Here is a 23,885-nt window from a genome sequence, read left to right as displayed (position 1 = left end):
TATAGAGTTCCCGGTAAAATACATTCAGAAGGAGGTCAGATAACACAAGACCAAATCTTCAGTTTGTGGAGGCAGAAAGAGAAACAGCATTAACTCTAGTGAGTGCCAAAACCAACAAGTATTAGGAACTTAATTCTCCACTGGTTATTATGAATAATGCACTGGATGATGTGGAAATGATACTAGTGAGGAAGAATTTATGATCCACCATGATGATTTCTTATGATGCTCCCCTGCAATAAAAATCATGGATAACTTGCCGTAAGTAGAAATCGGAAAAGACAAATTATCTGGCTAAATAAATAAGAAGCCTTTACTTTTGTGAATGAGGCAGAGTAACAGAGAAATAAGAAATAGATTCATATGTGCTCACAAATATTTGGTATTTGCTGTCTTTCATGTTTGAGCCCTGTCTTTGTGGTACCAAAAAATAAAATAAAATAAAATAAAATAAGGAAGGGAACAGATACAAAGTATTTGAAACTGTCAAAGAGCAGTCTGCCACCTTGTTCTCACCCAGACAACCTTGTATTTGAGAATCATTTATTAAATAAATGGTGTAGAAAAGAATAGATGGTGATTCGTAGCCTTGTGGAAGAAAATAAAAGAGTGTACTTCACTACATAAAACTGTGTGATCCAGTGGATAATTTTTCTCGACCATTCTTGTATTTGTTTTAGTGATCAGAGCTTTTTTATTGTTTCAATCGTTATCATGCTGGTATGTGATAATTTGCATTAAAGGTCTGACTATGTTGTTCTCTGATAACTGTGTCACCAAAACAGCCATTTTCAGTGGAAATGGCAGCGTTGTGACAGCACTCCTCAAATGAACGTCTTATGAGAATCAGAGAGGAGAAATTACTGCATCATTGAATGAGTCAACTCAAGGCAAGCCTGCTTTTGGTTTCCACATATACACAACATTATGGCATCATCAACAAAACACAATCCAACGGCAACAACTTGCATTACAATTAAAACACTAGAAAAGTCATTTGAAAGGAAAACCCAAATAAAAGTGATTCAGCACTAACATAGTGCATAAAACATCCTGTTTATCCTCGGAAATTCAAAAAAAGGCTGTTCACCCAAAAGGCTTGTGACGTTTTCTTTTACAAAGATCCAGCACTGATGAGACAAAGTCAAATGTCAATGTTCCATTGTCCTTTGAATGTCATGAGTGACTCCTGACTCCAGATGTTTAGTGTCTCTCACAACAAAATTACTGGACAAAATAACCAGGTGGCCCCGCTGAACTCCAAAGTCTACACCTGCGGACCCACTCTGTTGTTGCTTTTTAGCAGTCCTCATATTTTGTGGGTTGCAAACATTGCTTCGACTGTGCCCATGTTGCAGTTTAAAAAAAAGAAGAAAAGAAACCAGAGGTCCGTTTATTTCCTGTCCTTTTATCGGCTTTGGTTCCTCTTCTTTGCGGAGGAAAGGTGGCTGCAGCCATAATTGTGGGCAACATCGCCCTTCAGCGGCGATTCACATGTGACCTTCGCCATCCGTCCACTCACTCCATTTTTGCGGCGCGGTGGACACTTGAGCAAAACGTCACCCAGTTCAAAAAGGGACAGTAATCAGTGGTATGTGACGGACGTGGTTGCCTACAATCTGAACGCAGTCACGAGTCTGTCTGAGGCCGAGTGTGTTCTTGTGGTGAGGTATAGCAGCCTGGTTACATATCCATGTCGCCATCATATGCCAGGGTCAAGGGTTTCTGCGGCGGCGAAGACGTCTTAGTGGTTTTCGATGGCTTACTGAAAAACGAAAAAAACACAAACAGAAAAGACAGAAAAGCTGACAGTGTATCTGACTTAGTAGCACGGGGAAGCCCAGCGTGATTTCAGTTACAAAGAATTCCATTATCTGATAGCAGCAGCACATAACAACACACAAAATATTGTGTGGAATATAACTCTTACTTGACAGGGTTCAAGGAAAGCTGACGGTTAGCAATTTGCTTTGTCTCTCTGCTACAGCGTTCGCTCTGATCTCATGTGAATTGTGTGCGACCTACAATAAAGCTTTTGTTCTTTATGTTGTGTATAGTGACAAATCTCTCAAGAGAGTGATGTAGTACATACCAGACCAGGAATGATAATGCAATAATGAAGAGAACTAAGAGGAATCCGACGGCAGTCACGGCGTAAACCCACAGCTTTACTCTTCCATCTGTGCAATTAAAAAGCAATTTCAACACAAAGTGTGCTGGGTACGAGCAAAACTCTTCTTGTCACATTCAGAGAAATAAATGAGCTGGCTCAGACATAATGCAAAGGAAAGACTAGAATTTCTTTAAAGTTGTAATGTTTGCTAGAACATAACGATAAGCCTACTGACAACATTGACCTAGAAAAAAAAAATATCCAAGCCCTGGTCTAGTGATGCTAGAGCTACAAAGGCAGGTTCAAAAGGACACCAATGATCTCAGGCTGACTGGTTGAGCTGTACACATGATTTCCATTTCAGTACCTGGGCCAACGGGTCGTAAGGTCCACTCGGTGAAGAGGTCTTGAGCCTGAGAGGGTCCGGGTTTTAATCTTCCAGAGTTGGTTTTCACATCAGCCTTCTTGTTGTTGTCCACCCCCGGGGTTCTGGTGCAGTAGTCCAAGAAACCGTGCGTCGTCATCACTTCAGTGTAACCCTTCTCACACCCACACACTCCGCTCTGCACCAGCATTTAGAGGCAGCACAAGACAAACTGTAATTGTTTGTTTCCTGTTGCAACAAAACAGTCTGCTCTACTTTCACTCTACTTTCTGAAGACTTTCTACTCTTACTGCAGGTTGATTCATCCTAACTCTGGCATTAAACTGTGCTCCTCGGGGGTGGGGGGGGATTATGCCAACACTTGTTTTGTCTGCATTCTAAGTGCAGTTGCATGAAGGGTGCTCTAAGGGGCAGTAAAACGTCAAGCTTAGCCTATTATTTCTCATTTCCATTGCTGGCTGCATGCAGTTGCCCCCCTCCCTCCCTCCCTCCCCCACTCCGCCCCCTCACTTTCATCTAGGTGTAGTCTCTAAGTGATACGGAGCCCACATTCATTGGTGCTAATATGATTTTCCCTTAATTGCCTGTTCTTGACAATTAAAAATGCCATCTATCAAAATCCATTTAAGTCCCCGCTCGCAACGCGGGAGCAGCAGGAAACAGTAGAAAACTCAGTGAGACTTATGGAGATTGCAGCTGCCTGACCAAAGTGCAATGATCTTACCGTTGTGCAGTGTGAGAAGGGTTTAGTGCACGGAGGATGGCAGTGTCTGACCGTGGTTGGCCTTTTCTGTGGGAAACATCCCCCTGGAGGAAGACAGCAGGTTGTAATTTCTGTACCTTTAGCCATTGATCAGTAAATTAATGTACTGTCACACCTGATTAATGGCTCCAGTTGCTTATCAGGCTCCCTGATCAATCTGTGAACATTTTAATTCCAACATGGAAAATTGTGTGTCAAAATATCAAAGAGTAATGCCTGGGGTTCCTGCCTCCTCTACAGAGGTTGGCGATTCCTTCTGGGCTCATATTTGTCAGAAACACTTCCTTACAGCGATAAGATCACATTCAGCCTCTATTTACAGCACATCAAGCTCGCCTGAAGCCTTTGTTCCCACAGCACTATTACCTTTGTTCTTTTTCTCCACGCCCGCTTTGCTTGCCACAAATACAAATGCATGATTATATTTATATGGATTGAAAGCCTCCCGGCTCAGAGTCTGGCTTATTGATTACTTATGTTAAGAGGGAGAGGAGAAATCAATGAAGACTGCACAGAGAATGGGCAGCTCAAATAAGGTGTTAAATTCAACTACAACACTACACTAAAATTATTCTTTGTTTGTGTGTGCCCGTGTATAAGAGACAGAAAACATATGAAGTTTCTCTACACTGCAGGCCCACACACACTGTTCTGATTGACAGAATTGATCTGTTGTAAGAGATTATCCATATACATTACAATTCCATTGAAAGATTTGATTAAAGGGAGCAAAATATGTTATTATATTAACCATTATGTGTCAATTATGACCTGAACCAAATAGGAAATATGCTCTGAATCTTTTTTCAAACCGCCACCTCTGCAGAAATCACCTGTGTGACAGCTTTCTCAGACAGATTAAAGAAGATCCACTTACTCTCATGGCAACATTTACAAATTCCTTGTTGAGCGATCAAATAATCTGACATTGCAGCATATCCATGTGATCCAGAGTGAATTCAAACTGAATCAGCTCAGAGCGGGGGAACAAAAGCAGAACTGGGACACTTTCAGCTGCAGCATGCACTAAACTAGTCATACAAAGATATTCATGTCTATATGAAAGCATGTGGTTCTGTATGTGGAGACACGGCAGCGACTCACCTGTGACGTTAACACCATCCGAACGTTGACACCACACTACTCTCTCGTTGTTGCTCCACCCCCCTGTCCTCCACTGGTAACTGTGGCACTTCCCCTCTGTAGTAATGGCAGAGAGGATGTTCATTAGCAGTTTGTGCTGGGCGTTCAGCTCTGTCTTCAGGCTCACATGGACATTAACCACCACTTCTGCTGCTGCTCTGGTACTTTGTCTCCTAAGTTAAGATGAATTATGTTTGTAGTGAAAAAAAAAGAGCACTTTCTCCACTGAGGCAGTGTGCTATGAGACAAAGGTATCTTTGGAGGGAATGCAGCGATAAAAATTGCTTGGAAGTGAATGAACTTCCCGCAGAGAAAAACTGCACTGAAGAAAGAAACTTGAGTCTAGTTTCATGCATTCAAGAAAGTGTGGACTGTGAAAAGTGTCAAGATCACAAGTAGAAGAAACACCACAGGGAAGACTTATGAAAGACAGAAATTAGTTGAAAATTACACATTAGAGTTTCACAGGTGTGAAGTAGTAACCACAAGACAAAAGACAAACAGACAAAAGTTTGAAAAGCATAAAAAAATAGGGAAAAGAGAGTTAGCATGTGTTTGATTATACAGAAGTATGAAAGTACCAAAGTGATCAACATGGTTCTATTTAATTATACAATGGAAATATTAAGAAATGCATAATAATAAGCAAAATGATAACTCTGTGGAATGGGTTGGGAGATGAAATGAATCTCCATTTACATAGTCTTCTGTAGGAGTAATTAGCAGTAACAGTGGCAATGAGTCGTCAGTTAATGTTTTGGATTTGTCTGTATAAAATATGGCCAAATCTTCATCTAAGTAAGAATTATGTTAATGGAAGGACATCACACAGGGAACCACAGTCTCCCTACACAAAGAGAGAGAGAGAGAGAAAGAGAGAGAGAAAGTTTCTCTATGGTTGAATCATTTTTCATCAAGAAAATTAAACTCTATCTATGGTGTAAATAGAGCACTGGAGGGAGAACCGTGATTTGTGGCCTGATTTGCTGCTTCTGAGCCAAAACAGATCAGTCAAGGGGAAATTAAATTCCCAAGTTTATCAAGGTCTCTTACAGGATAATGTCAAGGTGTTCACCTGCTGGAGCTCAGTACAGGTTGGGTGCTGTAGCTGCACAATGACCCTGAACATCAAAGTAAATCTACTATAGAATGATTTCAAACAAAGAAAATCCACCTTTTGGAGCGGCCCAGTCAGAGCCCAGACTTTAATCCTGTAGAGATGCAATGGAATGACCCAAAGAGAGCCACTCACACCAGACATCCTGATAATATGTCTGAGCTCAAGCAGTTCTATAGGCAAGGATGGACCAAACCCTGAACAGACAGCAGGTCTGATCTGGAAGAGCTTGTTAGAGGTTTTTGCTGCCAAAGGAGGTTTGAACAGTTATTATGTCCAAGGGTTCATTCAGTTTTCCATCAGCTGTGTGAATAATGAATGGTTGTGTTTGACAAAGAGATAAGAATTTTTATATATATATACAGTATATATATATGGTTCCTTTATATCATCTTAATTACGGATCACATTTGATGACCAGTTATAACGAGGTCGCTCTGCAGTCCACATCTTTTCTTCCTGCTGCTTCATCTATTGATGGTTCAATTACTGACCTGTTAATGAAAACCTTTTCATGATCTGTAATTTCTAAGCATTAACCCTCCTGTGACTCAGTTTCAATGATACCGTTCCTACTATAGACATAAAACTACCACTTGCACACTGGTCATAATTCAAATTTTCCTTTTTTACCCACCGACGTGTTGATATTAAAGTGAAAGGTCGAAAGAAGCCTTAATATCTGTAATGAGCTGTGGCAGTGGGCGCTCTGTGATGGTGCAGGGATAAATACTGGACCGTAGTTTCCAAACAAGCAGGATTAAAAAGAGATTGTTTTGGCAGCCCTGAGGAGGAGATCTGAAGTTTAATAACCATTTATTAGAAGATAATTGTCATTTCATTGATCCATTTTGAGGGTCAGGGCCTTTTGTTCGTGTTTAAAATTTCAATGGATCCAGAGTGACTGAAACACAAGGAGAAACTAAGCTGCTCTGACGGCCTTGACCTTCCAGACACTTGATATTCACAAAATGTTGAGCAAGTCCCTTGATTTTTTTTTTGTCCATCTATAGAGAAAATAAAGGGCAACTGAACACACCCAGTTCCTGCTGACCTCCAGTGGTTGGGGTTCTCACGAGGCGGCTGTGCCCATTAAACCTGCATTAACTGATTCTTTTTTTTTGTCAGCTTACAGGCAGGAGGAACCAGCAGCTAACACAACACTGACACATCGTTACCCTTGCAAACAACTGCTTATTAAAACATCCAGTAGTTATGGAGCACCATTTGCATTCATTTGCAGTCATAAACCTTGTCACATGATGAATGTTAGTCCATTATTCACTTGCCTTTTAGCTCTGTATTTTGAACTTCGCTACTTCTTACTGTGGGGGAAAGTAGTGCTCAGCGGTTTATTAGAGCTGCAGCTCTGGCTGGAAACGACACTTTGAGAGCAGTGAGAGTGAACTAGAACAGTAAAGTTGCAGCTTGTGAAACTAAAACAACGAGCTGAAATATGCGGAGCTGAGGGAAAGACAAAAAGTTTTACAAAGCGTTTTCCTCCGTACCTTTACAGGGCTGGGTCTCAAAGACTTGATGTGGGCAGCTGCCCTGGTTTTCCATGACCTGAATGATCACAGCTCTGGAGCGGGCTTGGCGACCAGTGGTCTCAAAGCTCCGCCCCTCCAGGCAGGTCAGCTGGCAAGAACTCCAAGATGACCACTCAGTCAAATGGCAGTCTCCTGAGGAGAAAGGAAAAGGACAGAAAAAAACATCACTGATATGCACAACTTGGTCAATAACACTGAGAGTTTCTCTTTGAAACTTGGGGGTGGTTTATATTCAGCTTGCCGACACTATTTCAGGGATCATTTTATTGGCTCCCCTGCTTGCTCCTGGAACATTTAAAAAGAGATCGAAAGCAACTTCAGCACACATCTGCGGCTGATAATGTACCAAATGCACAAACAAATTACTCAGAAAGCCCAGTGGGTATTCAGAAGTAATTGACCAACCAGAGTTATAAATTATACAATACAAGCTATAATGCAGAGCCCAACTGTCAAGACCCAGCCCTGAAATGTGTCTCATAGGGGAAGCGAGACTCATTTGGTATGGGAAATGTTTGTAGTGGATAAAGGCTGGCTTGTGTACTTTTTCAGTCTACAGACTCCTTGAAGGTCAACCATTAATATCCATTGTATATAGTCTCTGATAGTATAATCTTGTAGGGACATCACCCGCTGCCACAGCTCCTCAGCAAGAACAACCCTCTGATTCTCTGTCTGGAGTGTCCATCAGTGACTTTCTGTGGATTCACGCATCTTATTATCTTTCATCTTCAAACGCTCCATCAGCTTCGCCCATGCTGCTATGGCTGTGGAGACATGCTGTGGCAAAAGCCGCAGTGTGCAGCGAGCAGCGAGCAGCACCACACGTACACACACACACTGTACATCACATACATGTCAAAAAGCCCTCCTTTGGCCCTTACACTTTGCCTGCCACCTCCACACCGACCGACACATGAACACACAAGAAAAATACACAAACATCTGCTCTTGCCATCAAACGGTCCTGATCCTGAGCCAAGGCTCACAGACAGCAAAGGCAGTTTGAGTGATGAATCAAGGCGAGGATCAGAGGAGGGAGAGAGACAGATGAGCAGGAGCAAGTGCTGCAAGATGGTGCCTCTTCATAGTGAACGCTAACAACAGCACACATGGCAAGAGCCGGCGGAGATCTGAGCAGCATTTTCTTCTCTCTAACCCGATAATGATTGTGTTTCTCTTTCGTACAACATGATAATTGTGCAACTGGCTTGTGCCTCAGCACAATAGTGCTTGAATATATGAATGAATGACAATTTAGCCAGCACATACAGTATGTCATACATAATTGCATCCATACCTTTCACACACACAAAAAAAATGTCATACAGTGACTGAAAAGGGAATAGGCTGAAGCCTAAGGCTTATCCTATACATTCCATAAGATAGGATCCCCTAAAATATCAGCAGTACACAAATAATCATTACTGTAATTTATAATTATTAATTATCAAAAATTTTAAGGCTTTCTTGAAACTCAACAGAGAACTACATAACTTCAACTCATCACTGAGCTTATTCCATTTAACTCCCAAAACTGAAACACATTTGTATTTTACATTAGTTCTCACTTTACACATTTCGAAAATCAATGACCCTCTCAAATTATAATTTCCTTTTCTTAATTTAAATAACTGAAGAATACAAACTGGAAGGCATATGTATAGTTTTTCAAGCCTGACGCCATGTGTGTGAAATCACAGCCGTCAGCTGGTGAGTAGCTCCCTCACCTAGAGACTATGCTGTTTTCACACTGCGTCCAAAAGAGGAATAAGCCAGTCGGCATCATGGGATGTCAATTAACTCTGATCTGCTGGGTTCTTGTTGCCATGGTGATTTATGCCATAGGTTTCAAGTGCCCTCATTAAAATAATCAATCAACAGCAGACTGACAGCTTGATTTCCTGATTCCAATATTTCTTAAAAATGTTCTTTAAAATGTCTAAAATGTGGAGGATCTGAGGAGGAGCTACATTATTCAACGTCCACTTTACTGAAGGAGGAAAATAAAATATATATAGTTAGCGTATACAAAGTTAACGCCAAGCTTTTACTTTGTTTTACTGAGGTTTCATAATCCAGCCATCTCACAGCTGAGACACACTACAGCACACAGGCAGCACCAATATTTTTATTTCTTGTTTCTTTTTGTTTTTTACTTTTTTATTGCCAACTTACAGCTACAGGCGGCACTCCGCCAAGACCGGTGCTCTTTCATCATTATCCATCACAGAAAACAGCGTGCACGAATTTTGATGTGCACTGCAAACTGGCAACAGTGAACGCAGCAGCGCTGTAAAAACCGCAAGAGAAACACGTTGATTTAGATCTGCCCCTGATACATTCCACCAGCAGTGATTACAGGGTAAGCAAGTTTAAGCACACAAACCTGTTTTATGTGTGTTGTGCAAGATGTGTACAACAATCATCAGATCATTAACAAGTGACTTTACATGATGCAGTACAGTGATGTAATTTGTCAAAGCTCAAAAAGTGACCCACTTCCCCTTTAGTAGCTACAGCTGAAGTTATTAATAGTATGTACATACAGACCCAAATCACCGTATGTTTCGCTAACTATCAGATGTATCTTTAATAGCAATAGGAATGTGGAACCCAGTAAGACTGGCGGTGCTTTAAGACACAGCTAATGGGGCTCCTTACAAATAAACAATAAACTAAAAAAGGATTGATATTTTGAAAGATGCCAGCAGATGGGGGTTTTCCTCATGTATACTGCTCTAATGCTTCATGCTGTTGCAAAACAACAGCTTATGAGGGGATGTGTTTGTTATAGATTGGTTAAATGAACCAGATTAAAAAAACAACAACACATATTTCATGGGACAAAAAGGTCAATTCCCTTATTTTCAAGATGATGGAATTTCATTTTGCATTTGAACCCAAATTTTTCCAGTAAATAAAATCTCTGTGTCTGAGGTCTAATGGAGCTCACTGGTAAATTGAAATACAGCATAGCTTTGCTGCTCTTACTACCATAACACACCATTGTGCCATCATACTAAAGTAAGTTAGGGTAAACCCCGAAAAGTCATATACAGCCAATAGCAGTGAATAAACAATAAGTGTAATCAAAGCCATTCCTATTTAGATCTACTTTTGTTGAATTGTTGCCATTGGAAAATCAATGTGTGCTTTGCCAATGTAGAATCCTCTACTGTAGCTGTTAATTGCATGGCTGTGATAGGCAGAGTGATTGCTCTCAGCAGTGTGATCTGTTAATTGTTTCAGTTAGTTAGGATGATTTTTCACACTTCATTTATCCCTGGGTTGTTACACAATGTAGTGTAAAAATCAATAGTGCTGTCCCGTAATTGATCGTGAAATCTGTCTCTCTCTTAGTCACACAGCGCTGACTTTAGATTCGTTTAGCTGCGGCATTAATAAAAGGATTGAACTTTCTTTTATCGAGGTGAACATGGTTTCTTTTTTTCCCCATTGTTCCTGAACGTATCGCCCAGATAATGTCGAGCTAAAAGGGTCATTAGTTAATCTATGAAATTCATTGATTTTGCAATAATTATTGAGCAGTGGGAAATGTCAGTTGGTTGCAAGAGAGAGGACAGCGTATTGACAGAAACAAGCAAATGAGTTGGTCATTGATTTTTAAAGCAAGTGAACCAGACCAAATAATTATAGGTATTATGAATCCCAAATGATGAGATTAATAAATAACTCATGCAATCTTGTAATTTTTCTCCATTTGAGCTTATTATGATTTAATTATTTTTCATGCAATTCCATTTACAGTAATGACTTATATAGTGTCTGTCAATATGAGTTGAAAAGCAGAGATTATCATACATGAATGTGTATGATGTAGTTTTACCTGGACAGGGAACAAAGCAGGGCTGCTCCATCTCCTGTTCAATATTTTGCCTCCGTTTGTCTCCACAAAGATCCTCATCCACTATTTGAGGAGGCGACTCGGGCCAGTCGCCCCAGTGGAGGGCACACGACAGGTTCCTTCTCCGAAACCCCTCACCGCAATCTGCTCCCTAAAGACAGACACACACATCTGTTTCAGCTTGTTCAGATGTTTCATCACTACAGCACAAGACGAAAGAAAGTCCTGTAAGACAAATTTATTCAACTCAATTTGCGAAGAAATGTTGATCACACAGACTAATGACTCAATAAATGAGATGACAATGACTGAAACTGATACTTAATGACATTAGAGTTTCTAGAAAACGACTGAACTGGATTGTATGAAATCCAATATCACTATAACTGTAATTTAACAGTTCCCTTTTGAGTTACCGGCCATTAATTGTGCAGTTGGTGTTTCTCTGTCAGTGGATCTCCACTTCGTTGGTAGCTCATGTACGTGTGAAGGTGGTGCAATTCATAGTTTCACCAATAGTGTTACTCTATGGATGTTGTGTGATGTATCAACAAAGACAAAGAAGAAGGAGACTGAAAGCTAGTGAACATGAGTAGAACAAAATGTAGAATAAATTAAAAATAAACTTATGAGAAAAGGAGTTGCATTTCTATCCGACGTCAAGAAAACACACAGTGTGTAATATTTCCATTACTTTTGTTTGTTAAAACAAAACTCCACAAGACAATATAATCAGCATAATCAGCACAAAATATGCTTAAATGCATCATGTGTCAAAAAACATGTAAAATCCCCAATTCCTTGATCATTTTAAAACCTGCATCATCTGAACATCTGTGAAAAAGTGTGTAATTTCTGTCAGGAAAATGCTTTGTGCCACTCATGCAGGTGTGTGCAAGCAGAGATGCAAATGAGAACTCATGTAAACATTAATATATAATGATTGCTATGTTTGCGACCGACGTATGTTTGTATTGTATTGTTGTATTCTTGTTTTTATTGTCTGTCTTTTATGTACCTTTTGTCACTATGGACCTCTATTATTACTCCATAGCACAACCAGTGGTCACAAGGGTTCCTTTGAGAAAAACTCACATCAGTGTGATGTAAATCCAGCTTATTCATATATGTAAAATGTGATGCAGAGAAAAGTACTGATGGCAAACAATCAAACAAAATGACATACCTCTACAGTGCATGGGGACCAGTCACTCAGCAGCCACATATAACAAGGCCGTATGGGACATGGTTTGGTCTGTGTGGGCTGGTTGGGACAGGGACGACCCTCCTCATGAGCCTCCTGCAGAATTCTCCGTGTGCGCACAGTCAGACCTGCAGGACATCAAGGACAACACGCTGTCATGAGCAACAATGTACCAGAGGAGAGCCGAGTGCATTTGAAAGCTGCAAGCTGGATGTTGAAGCAGAGAGCATATGCAAGCCTTTTGCTTGCATATGTAAGAAACTCAAAAATAGTGACATTGTTCCAAGCTACCGTGCAGAGTTAACAGGAGAGACTGATAAATAATAAAAACTGTGAATAAAGGACAAAAACACAGTGGGATTCATACACTAAACTACATGTGCATCTGGGTGAGACACATCAAGGCACCACTGCACAAATATAAGACCCTATAAAATAACAGTTAATAAAACAAATGGCTAAAAGAAATGGATCATTCATTTAGAAAAGGGGTCACGCCTTCTCTTTAGCCTGTGAAATATTTCCCTCATGACAAAGAGGAATTAGTGTAGCCGCACAATACATCTGTGTCACCACACTACTTTATGCTTAGATCTTACAGTTTTCATCACAAGTGCTTTGTTCAAGTGAGCCATTAATAATGTGTGACAGGAAATGTTTGGTAAATGGCAACAGTAACAAGAAGTGGCCACATAGTGGGTTTGGTATGTTGCAGAGCAGCTTAGTGTCTAGTTCCCGTGAGGCTTAGCGAAGACATCAGCCATCAGCTTAAGACAGACATTTTGTGTGTGTGTGTATGTGTGTGTGTGTGTGTTATGCCAGGGGAGATGCTGAGCTCTATGGGCCTCAGGCAGACACAGCAGACTTTCAGCGCTGCCATCTCAAAAATCAAACCAAAAACATTAACACTCCCTTGGCATCCTGACAAAACAAGATCCCTGCTTCATCTGACACAGATACCATGCAAATCCCTCATCAGGCCTGACAGATGTGTTTCACAAAGTGTGAGAATGAACTGAGAGAGTGGCAGCAGCAGAGCCACAGCGACAGAGCTGTGAGACAGAGACATAAGGAGAGAGTCTGGAGTTTAGTGCTACTGTGAGCTTACTGGAAGGAGGGGTTAATTGTGAAGAAACAGACAGCTGACGAGCTCCCGGCAAATTAATATTGATGAACTTAAGAAGATACAGTCGAGTCTCTCTAATTAACAGAAAAACAAGCTTTCTCTCAGGGAGTTCGGCTTCATGAGGCCAAAGAAACAATATATGCATTCAGGTTAACTTCATTAACGTTTGTATATTGCATGAGGTTACACTCTGACTTTCTCTAAGTGATGACCGGCATGCCACAGGTTGGTGATTACTAATTGCAATTTTGAAATCATGCAGAGGTAGAGTATATATTTTATTTAGGCACACTAAATTATTTATGACATCTGTAAAGGTGAGCTCTATGAAATTTTGTTTAAATGAACCTGCGATTCTTGAAATGTAACCTCATAAAGCAAAGTTGCTTATGTTAATAAAAAAAACTCAGCTTCATACAGAATGATAATGAAGGATGGGGAATATTAATATATACATTATTGAAAAAAAGAAAAAAAAAAAGAAAAAAGGCAGCACACAGTTTCCCTGTATAATAAGGCTTTGGATTACACATACTCGTAAATATTTTAATGCATTTAAATGTATTCATGCACAATTCAACATCTTGGAGAAAGCCTGAGCAGACGGAATAATGAGGCGCTGCACATGTGGTCGAGTGTGTGTCTGTTCATCAGGTTGCTGTTCCCGTTGGTTTAAGTTCAGTGTGTTTGCTCACAGGGTTTACCTTGGCTACCGCAGGTGTGCGAGCACTCCGCCCACGGCGACCAATCAGAGAGTAAACAGCTGACAGGACAGTCAACCGTGCAGCTTTCTGACAGCTCCCACTTGTTGATCAGGCCGAACTGTAGAAAACATGAGCAGTGCTGTGAGGAGGGCTAACTAATTATTTCCACTAACAAGGAGGAGGAAGCGCCCACATTTCCATATTTTAAATAAGCAGCAGTTCATCGCAGGACAGTGATACAGCAATTTTACCATTAAACCTCCTTTCAAATGTTATTGAGCTATAATTGCACATTTTCTTTATATTTATTTGAGGCAAACATATTGTTAAAAAACAATATTCCAAACACTGTGGCGACAGCATCACAGCCTTCATCTCAATAAAGCTCCCTTCACTCACTGTAATATGATTCTGGATATAACAGATGTTAACTGCAGGTTGTAGAACAAGATTAATATCCAGTTTGCCACACACCAGTGAGAAACGTCGCACCTACTGATACTGAATTTACAATAACCTGCAGCATCTTTAACAGCACCAATATCTGTGCACATAAAAAGGAAGGAAGAAGGAGCTACAACTGTGTGTTGCTTGAAAATTGTGCAGAAATTGTGTTTGGCTTGATGGCAAACTGCTTAAAGTAACACAAGGGAGTGAGATTACATCAAACATTTTCACTTAAATTGGGCAACTTGGCTTTCAATAATGCATGAGCCAATGGGAACAGAAAAGATCCGGAGAACTGTGGCATCAATCAATACTTCATACTTCAAAATGTTCTCAGAACAATTTAATCTTTGAGTGTAATATTTTATCCTTCCTGTAAAGAGATCCCTACTGTATAATTTGGTTCAAATCACTTCTCATTCATTCATTGTCATCTGGATTGGTTTAAATTTCTAAACATACAGCGAAGGAAAGGAATAACGTTGCATCAATTTTTTGTTTCAAACAGAAAATCCTGTTATTTTTTGATTCAAAGGTCACTCAGACTAAATGCCTTTGCAGTGTTTTCTTTTTGCTGCACCACATGTGTGTACTGTATTGACATTGCCTGACATTTAAATCTCAATATCCCAAAATATTGGAAAAAAATATTTACACCATAACTGTGAGACTGTGAAAATGTGACTTTCTTTCTGCTATAATTGTGCAATTAAATTTTCAAACAGCGGGTTCCCATAATAAAGCAAAGGTGTTTCAGCACAGTGATTACCTGCTCACACGTCTGCAGGTTCACGATCTTGCCATCGCTGCGAATACAGTCCAGGAGACGCAGTCGTGATCCTTGACCACAGATGGCATTTTCACTCAACTGGCACGTACTCCAGTCTGCAGTCCACGCACACACACACACATAGAAAGACAGACAAAGCATGCGTACAGTACATTAGCCTGTTAGAGCGACCATTTCAGAAATCAGCGTCTGTTTTATACAGCAACACTACGGCTGCTTAGACCTCACACTGCCACTTTACATAAAAATAAATATATAAATCTGACATTAATCCATCAGCTATCATCAGACATGGTAGGAGTCAAAGTGGATGTGACCTTTTATGTGGGAGTGGATCAGTTCTTTCAGGGAGCAAAGCTGCTGTTACCTCTGTGGTCGGAGCTGGGAACGATGTCACAGCTGAGTTGTTGTGACAAATTGAAAAGACAACCCTGTTAGCTATAGATGTTGGCACTATGAGCTAATACCAGGAGATAAAATCATAAATATAGTTTGCACATGAGAGCAACATAATGTGTCTGCAGGTAAAAGTTGCATACAGTAATACTGATGGTAAGACTAATAAATGGCTAATAAACAGTGTTATAGATTTGGGTTGGAACTTGGAAAAAATCTGAACCCTGAGTTTTAATGGAATTCACCATGTACATGTAAACGGCTGTCCATAAAGTTGGAAAAAAGTTGTTTTCATATACATTCCCCATTTTATTCCTATTGTAACGGTTAATTGTGGTTTAATTTTCACAGTAATATGTTTGGAAGAGAGTGATCAATAAAGTTTTGAGAAGATAGACACTTTATCCATAAAGAATGAATCACATTGTCACAACCATTTAATTAGAAGAGGAAAAAGAAAATCCAACTTTATGGGCAACCATGTACTGTAATATCTAACTAGGAAGTACCACTTTTTATCTTGTTTAAATCGAATTTAATGTCAAGCTATGTGCATGCATATGTGAGTCTGTAAAGTTTTTTGACTGTTTAAATACTCACTTTTCATTTATATAAGTTGAGCAGTTTTTCTTTGTTTGTTGCCTAAGGGCAACATTGTGCAGTTAGACCACATTCACATAATTATAACAATAGTCAGTGTTTTAGCTTTACTATTCACTGATATTTATAGGAGACGGATGCAAGAACATTTTATGGGTGAAAAGAACATGGTGCAGTTAAGGTCAGTTCCTCAGACAGTGAGGATTGGGAGGTTGGAAAGTGGTTCAGGTTTAAGAGACTTTTTGGGAGGTCAGAGTTGTCAGTCACAGAGTAACATGTGCGTGTTTGTTTGTGCATTTACTGTATAATTGAACACACAGGCTAACTCCTCTCACATACGCACTGATACACAAGCGGATAATAAATAGTACAGTATTTTCCTTGCATTGCATGTACTAAAGAAGACCTCAGGGTTTCAGTAGCATCATAGTGCATATTCACCCTGAGGCAACAAAACCAATATAAAAATTCATAATATAGTGGGTTAAGACAGGAAAACTTTCTTGGTTCACATTCATTTCATTCGATATGTTCCCACTGGATGTAAACAATAGTCTGTCATCCACTTGCAGATCGGACTGGCTGTACAGACGGTCCTACCTGAGACTCTGTGCTGGTAAGTGAAGCAGGTGCTGTTGGGGATGCAGGGCTCTGACTGGACCAGCTCTGGACAGACAGAGTCTTCTGAGGCCGGGGGGCGGAGGATGTCTCTACTCCTGTTTCGTGCTGTACCCTGGTCACACAGCTGTACGACAGTGACAGCACAAAAATGTCAAGGTTTAGTTTTAGAATAAAAGATGGGGTGACACCAACTGGAGTCCAAGTCTTTCAGCAAGAAATTGAGAGCGGCTTCCTGCATTCACATTTATGACCTACCTACAGTACCAACACATTATAATTACATTGGCTTGTGTTCATAACAGCAGCCTAAGGGAAGAATCAAGAAACCCTGCATTAATATGTGAGTAATGCTCTAATATTTTGCACCAACAAACTTAGTTTTAACAGTTCAATTAGTTTTGTTCATGTCTGATTAAAATCTTAAAATACTGACCTGATAAATAAAACAGTAACTCCGTATTGTGATAATTTTAATACATCAAATGTATTATTCATTGCTTTTGGAAAAAAACACAACTGAGGACTGTGATTTCCAACCGAAACAACAAACCACCTTTTCAAACGACATATGTTACTGTAGATCGATCCAGCCTATAGGAGACTAAGCCAAAACAAAAACAAGGATGAAGTGCAGCCCAGCATCCTCAGAGGCAATGTAATTCAATGAGTGGTATCTTAAGTACTGTAGGTGACCTAATGAGGGAGTGATGAGAAAGTTATCACCTTGACAAAACACAAGGTCTGCACACCAGAAGCAGCTCCAAAGTTATTCTTTATTATGTGCAGAACTTGCCATTTTACTGTATGCATTTTTTGTCTGGCACCGAGCTTTTAGATTTTGGGGAGGTGTGCACTGATTCTATAGTTCTGCAGTATCTGAGTTCTAAAGTTATCACCTTCAAAATTAATGAAACCTACTACTATCAAACCACATAGTTCGGAAACCTGGCTTCAACACAATGTGCCAAACCTGATCCAACTTGTGTGGGGATGTAACTACTGTAACAGAATGACAGTTGTAGCTGCTGCTCTTTCACATCCGTATCTAGTTTTTAAAAAGATATTCCTATGACATAGAAGCACTTGTGGCCTTATACTAAGGATTTTATTACAGCCTCAAACCCTAATTTACATTTTGTCATTCTTATACAGTAGATGATTCATTTCAAGACCATTGGCTTTTAAATTCACGGGAAAATATCTGGCAGATTACCTTAAATAAACCTGAGAAAAAGTCAGCAAGGATTTTTTTAAATGCCAGTGAAGAACTGCTGTGGGTGTGCTAAAAATACCTTAAACGAGTAGTTGCTGCACCGATCAGATATTTTTAAAGCTATGGGGAGATTTTATCCTATTTGAAGGAAACATTTGAGAGGAAGCAAAGAAAAGAGTGAAAACGGTGCACAGAAACCATTTAAAATTGATGTTTTCTCCTAATACTGTTAACTTATATCAAAATTTGAATGTTGGTAATAAAGTGGGTGCACATTGTGATTCAGCTAGTGAAGTCACCGGAGCCACAGATGCAGCTGAGTGAGGTTAGAGGCAACTTGATGTGATATGAGGCAACATTTGCACCGTGTCTAGCCACATTGAGCAAAGAGGAGGCTGTTTACATCATTATGCCTCCTCAACTAAAGCTCATCAACCTAACCCTCCATTTTCACAATATTATTTATAGTAGTCTATGACCTCTATATTGCAAACCTGGAGTAAACGGCCATGAGTGCTGGCATTTTGTCTCTGTGCTACAGTGGCTTTGAAATTATAAACAAACTCTTATTCCTATTATTCATTTTTAAATTCTTCAATTATTCTCATTCAAATTTCATTCATTTCATTAAATTGAATTAGCTGTAAAACCCATTTCTGCCACTTAAAAACAATCTCATGAGTATAATATTGTTTAATTGTTTTATTTCTTTGTTCCTCTATGGACCTACAGTAACCTGTGTCTTAAATAAATGATGTGGTAGTATCTCTTATTAATGAGGAAATGAGTACTACCTGGGAGTAGCACCACAGACGTTGTATTTCTAAATAGTGTGCTTTTAGCTTCTGTTAACATTTTTGAAGTTGAACTGCAATAGTTTCAGTCTGACTCATTTTTAAGAGCAAAGTATTAACGAGATGATGGAGTTATAGTGATACAAACGTGTATACGCATAGGTTTTGAGGCTTTGGAAAGGACTGTGACACTTGATTGAAATGAATTCAACATTGTTTGACACATGCTATATGCTGCTGACTGTGTCCTATAAATGCTCCAGTTTAAGGCTGAATGTCTCCATAATCCTGCAAATTAGGTTGCCTGCGGGAGAAACATGAATTACGCGGCTGCAGGCAGCTGAAGACGAAAGCGATAGTAATTAGCAGATGAATTATTAGAAGGGTAACATTTACCAAATATCCACCAAAGGACAGAGGTGACATGATGAAAATTTTCACACCGCTCAAGTCACACTACGGGGGAAATGGAAATTGTGAGTAGAAAGTGGAGGACCTGTCGGCTCTGTCTCACAGGAAAAAAGATGAAGGTCTGTACTGAGCAGCATTTGCCCCTTTGCTCCTGACACATCTGGGCGTGCACCTCAGTCACTGTCACCTCCTAATGAGGCACCGCTGTGCGAGCTTCACGAATCGGCTACACAGTCATTGTGCTTTTAATACTTTCACAACAGACTCACAGTCGCCACACTTGCATTTGTATGTTACGTACAACACAAGGCCCTGTAATCTGCAGGCTCAATTGTGCCTTCAGGGTGTTGGGAGATTAGTTCAGAAAGGAATTTTCTCACAATCTCAATGGATATCTATCCCGATAAAACACACTAAGTTTACAAAATCAATAAATTAAATCTGTTCATATGTAATTTGCAAGAGGAGCTACCAAGATCCAGTAAGTGCTAAAACATTGAGTGTGAAATCACAGCACAGTTCTGTTACACTAACTACTTCACAGCTTCACTTGATCCGTCTCTCGCGCGGTAGCACACAGTTTTGGTAATTTATCTCAAATTGTGACCAGTTATACAATCCTGGTCTGAGTGACAAACTAATGCGTGTAAACTGCAGAATACTGAAACAGACACATCAAAACATGTTGGGTGCAGGAACTCTACAAATACAATCTGTGAAATAATTGGACCCTCTGATGTTTGACCGGAGACCTTCACCCTTTACCCTTCACCCACAGGGAGCTGCACCCTCTGTTTCAAGACAGAGGCTGTTGACTCTCATCATAACCATTTGAGAATGTGCACCAAGATGTGCCAGAGGAAACAGATTAAAGCATAGACACTGTACCATATGTGCTGAAGTGTGTCAGGAGCAATTTAACTGTAGAAACAAATCATCTATATCCATTTTATATGGCTGTTACAGTTCAATTGGCTTTCAAGTTCACAGCTTTAAACACTGTTATATCCTCAAATGCATTAAATGGCTGATTTCTACTGATGTTAAGAGTTGTGCCAAAGCTTACATATTGAATGATTGAATGAAACAAAATGTCTGTGGAGAAACCTCAGATTAATTAAGCAATCTCTCTGTCTCTGTGCCCCAGACTGGTCCTTCTCTGACGTCAACACTCCAGTCCATTCAACTGTAATGTTTGACAGGAAGCCTATACCATGCCAACCTGACCACATAACCAGTAGCCTGTGGCTATAATCACTGAGGAGCATATTCTACATAGTTCTAGCCTGAGGGTTCACCTTCATTGGAGAACAAGGGTACATTCATGAACTCCATTTCACTTCACATGCATCGCAGTGGAAACTGTTATTTTCAGATCACACAATGCTGTGAAACATCTGGGTGCAGCACAGTTACTAATAATGAACACCTGTTTTTAAATGTAATAATTAATTAAAGTTTGATGAACCATTATGCTTTAAATGGCAAATCTCAGCACTTCACCAGTGTCCATCAAAACAGCTCGATTAGTGATTTTGTAACAGTAGTGCAGCTCTTGATTGATTTCCTTCATAAATCTCTTTGTAACTAATCGAGGGCGGTGGGATGTTATAAGAGTCATAAATGAAGCAGAGCTCAAACTGAAATTAGACTTTATTTGATTTATTTGTTGCTGATTTAAAATTGTGTTTGTGCGGCTGTGAGGAGCAAAGGTTTGATATACAGTATTATTCCATCCAGTAAATTATGTGAAAGTGTTGTGAAGTGAATTTATATTACAGCCCTTTAACTAAACTAATAAATTATTATTTGACAAGATGTAAAATGTAAAGGCTTCTTTTTAAGTAATACGCCTCAAGTATTAGATAAAGACTAAAACCTGCATATTCACTATAAAGTGTGTGTATTTGTGATAGAATCTTAAATATATACACACTTAAGAACCTAAGGCATTTGACAAATGTGCGTCATTACTGATCACTTATCTAGCCATCTGTGCCTCCATCTTCTATTTAAATTCTGGTGATATGCTGTAGGTTGTGGACACGTTTTCAATAATATCAATAAATCAACCAGCTTGCTACTCAACAATCTGTCATCCAACCAAGGAAACATTCACACAGTTATTGCTTCTTACCGGGGAACAGTTGCTCCAAGGTCCCCAGGGGGTCACAACACAGTCACTGGGGCAGGCCAGGAAGCAGACCTGGGCCCTGGGTGGCATTTCCTCCTGATCACACAGGCTGTCGTCCACGCTGCTGGCTTCCCCGCTCGCTCCCTTCCTCACACACCTGGCAGAACAGCAGATGCAGCTGTATAACTAGTCTCCAGGGCAACAGCTAACTCAGTCCATTTTGGAAGTTTCAAAACCTATTTCTAAGTTTTGAACTGAAAATAGATTTTGCTGTTTCTCTTCTCAGTTGAGAGTTTCTAGTTTCCTATTTTATTAATCTAGATTATATATCTATCCAAAAGGGTCTCTCTACTTTGTTCCAAGTGTGTGTGTTTTTTTTTTTTTTTAACATTTAGCTTTATAAAACTGAAACATGGGCTCAATTTGTGTCACAAAAGAAAAGGACAGAAGTGGATGTTTGCTGCAAATAAGTCGTGTTTTTTTAATCTATTCTTGGACTGAAGGTAAGGCATACAGTATGATTCATAAAACCAATCCAGTTGGATTTGATACAGTGACACAGTTTCCCTATTTGACATTTCCTGCTTCTGATTGTGCGCAATCAAATACCAGCAACCTGTACCTACTGCCTGTAGAAAAGGTCAACACTTCACTCCTGTCCTCTGTGGCTATTACTACACCACTAAAAAGGTACTGCAAAACAACTCTAACAACACTCATTAGGATGCAGTACTTTGTTTTCACTGTTTGTTGTCACCTGGCATTGCAAATGTCCGGAGCAGTCTGAGTGCCAGCTACAGGACCATTGCCAGTCTACCTCTCCCAGTGTGTGTTGCAGTGCCAGACCAGCAGCCTGCCAAGCCGAACCGGCTCACTGACCTGATCTTGCGGCTTTGGACTCCCTCTCCGCAGGCTGGCAGGTCATCCACTGTGTTGATGGTGCAAATGGACCAGGGCTCCGTCCTCCACTGGAACTGGCTGCATTCACTGTGGCAAGGCACGGCCTCGTACACCTGTACACATGCATGAGTGAGCACACACATGAACAGACACACACGTACACAGAGGGAAGAGACATAATGATTATAGGAAGAAAGCAGTGGTGTATAGCCTAAAAGATAAAAAAAAAAAGAACAAAACATTCAGACACTCTCTCACATGTACTTCATGAACATGTAACACTTCCAATGAATGGAGATCATATTAGGATCTTTTGCCTTTCATATAGTGTTGCACCGATACCGATACTAGTATCGGTAGGGGGCCCGATACCGCACTAAAATGCTGGCATCGGTATCGACGAGTAAAACAAATTACGCACCGATGCCATTTACTGATATGAACGCTGCGCCTTGTGTCTTCTCTCGCCGACACTCACTGCTGTGTGATCACACGTGTTCAGTGCATGCCAAGCCAAGTAAGGATGTAAACAATTCAATTAATTGCAGTTAATCCTTTTCAAGGAGTTTTTTGTGAAATGTAAACAAGCAAAGCCGACATAAAGTAGCGGGATCTTTTTTTAAATGTGTGCGCACCGCACTGAGCAGCGCACTGAGCACACACAGGGGAGATAGGAGGTGAGAAGAGACAACAACACTGTTACCTGCTGTATACTGGCCTCAAGCTGTACCATCGCTAACACACAGAGACCAGTGTGTAACGAGTCAGAAAGCCGCCGTCACTGAGCTGCCAAACCGACGCGGATCCTGTGTGTTTATCAAAGCTTGTTCGCCGTGCTCAGACACCGGTCGATTTGAGCTGCGTTCAGGCTGCAGTGACGGCGGCTTTTTCACTCGTTACACACTGGTCTCTGTGTGTGTTAGCGATGGTACAGGCTGAGGCCAGTATACAGCAGGTAACAGTGTTGTCTCTTTTCACCTCCTCTCTCCGTGTGCGGTGCGCACACATGTAAATAGAGATCCCACTACGTTATGTCGGCGCGGTCGCTACCGGAGCTTAATTAAAAAAAAAAAAAAAAAAAAAGCGCTCGTTGCGGTGCAGCTGAGAGCAGCGGAGTTTCCTCTGCTGCAGCTGATCAGCTGACGTGTGGTCAAGACGAAGCTACAGAGTAGACCTGTCACTGTCACAGGTGTCTCTCATCTCATCTCATTATTATAGGACTTCAACCTCAGCGCTCTGTCTTCAGACCTGTCCCTGAACATCACACATGGACAGCATGGAGTTGCCTGTGTGATTGGTTACTGAGTTTATTAATGTTTACATCAGGCTGCGTTCAACCAATCAGTTTATGCTACTGTGATTTATGTATATACAGTAATCATTAGTGTAGTGGCAGGAAAGACCATTTCATGTATCAAATCTATTAAGTCAGAGGAAAAATGTTTGGGGTGTTTTTACTGTTCCTAAATGTAAAAATGGGTTACATTGCACCCTCAACATTATTTAAAGTTTAAATAACGTGGTACTTAAACATTTTTACCAGGTAGGCAATAAAAAAGTTCTACTGGATTATAGTATTAGAAGAAAAAAAGCTCTTATATATTTT

At 40.3% G+C, this 23,885-nt stretch overlaps 1 protein-coding gene across 1 annotated transcript in view; it reads right to left on the bottom strand.

Moving 5' to 3' along the window:
* Positions 1–584: 584 nt before the first annotated feature.
* The window catches only part of thsd7ba (thrombospondin, type I, domain containing 7Ba), a gene marked incomplete at its 5' end in the record, with an annotated part of 133,920 nt that continues 110,619 nt past the window's right edge, over positions 585–23,885 (bottom strand). Inside the window, 13 exons of the mRNA XM_083996343.1 lie at positions 585–1,765; positions 2,093–2,180; positions 2,481–2,676; positions 3,223–3,305; positions 4,366–4,461; positions 7,030–7,203; positions 10,922–11,090; positions 12,126–12,271; positions 13,974–14,091; positions 15,190–15,305; positions 16,807–16,951; positions 21,383–21,536; positions 22,259–22,392. Of these exons, the coding sequence (XP_083852469.1) occupies positions 1,684–1,765; positions 2,093–2,180; positions 2,481–2,676; positions 3,223–3,305; positions 4,366–4,461; positions 7,030–7,203; positions 10,922–11,090; positions 12,126–12,271; positions 13,974–14,091; positions 15,190–15,305; positions 16,807–16,951; positions 21,383–21,536; positions 22,259–22,392 (1,701 nt within the window). The 3' untranslated portion in view covers positions 585–1,683. The remainder of the gene's footprint in view (positions 1,766–2,092; positions 2,181–2,480; positions 2,677–3,222; positions 3,306–4,365; positions 4,462–7,029; positions 7,204–10,921; positions 11,091–12,125; positions 12,272–13,973; positions 14,092–15,189; positions 15,306–16,806; positions 16,952–21,382; positions 21,537–22,258; positions 22,393–23,885) is intronic.

Source organism: Trachurus trachurus, assembly GCF_905171665.1.
Source record: "Trachurus trachurus genome assembly, chromosome: 21".
NCBI lineage: Eukaryota > Metazoa > Chordata > Actinopteri > Carangiformes > Carangidae > Trachurus > Trachurus trachurus.
Note: the sequence above shows the minus strand (reverse complement) of the source record. Positions and strands in the feature narration are given on the sequence as shown.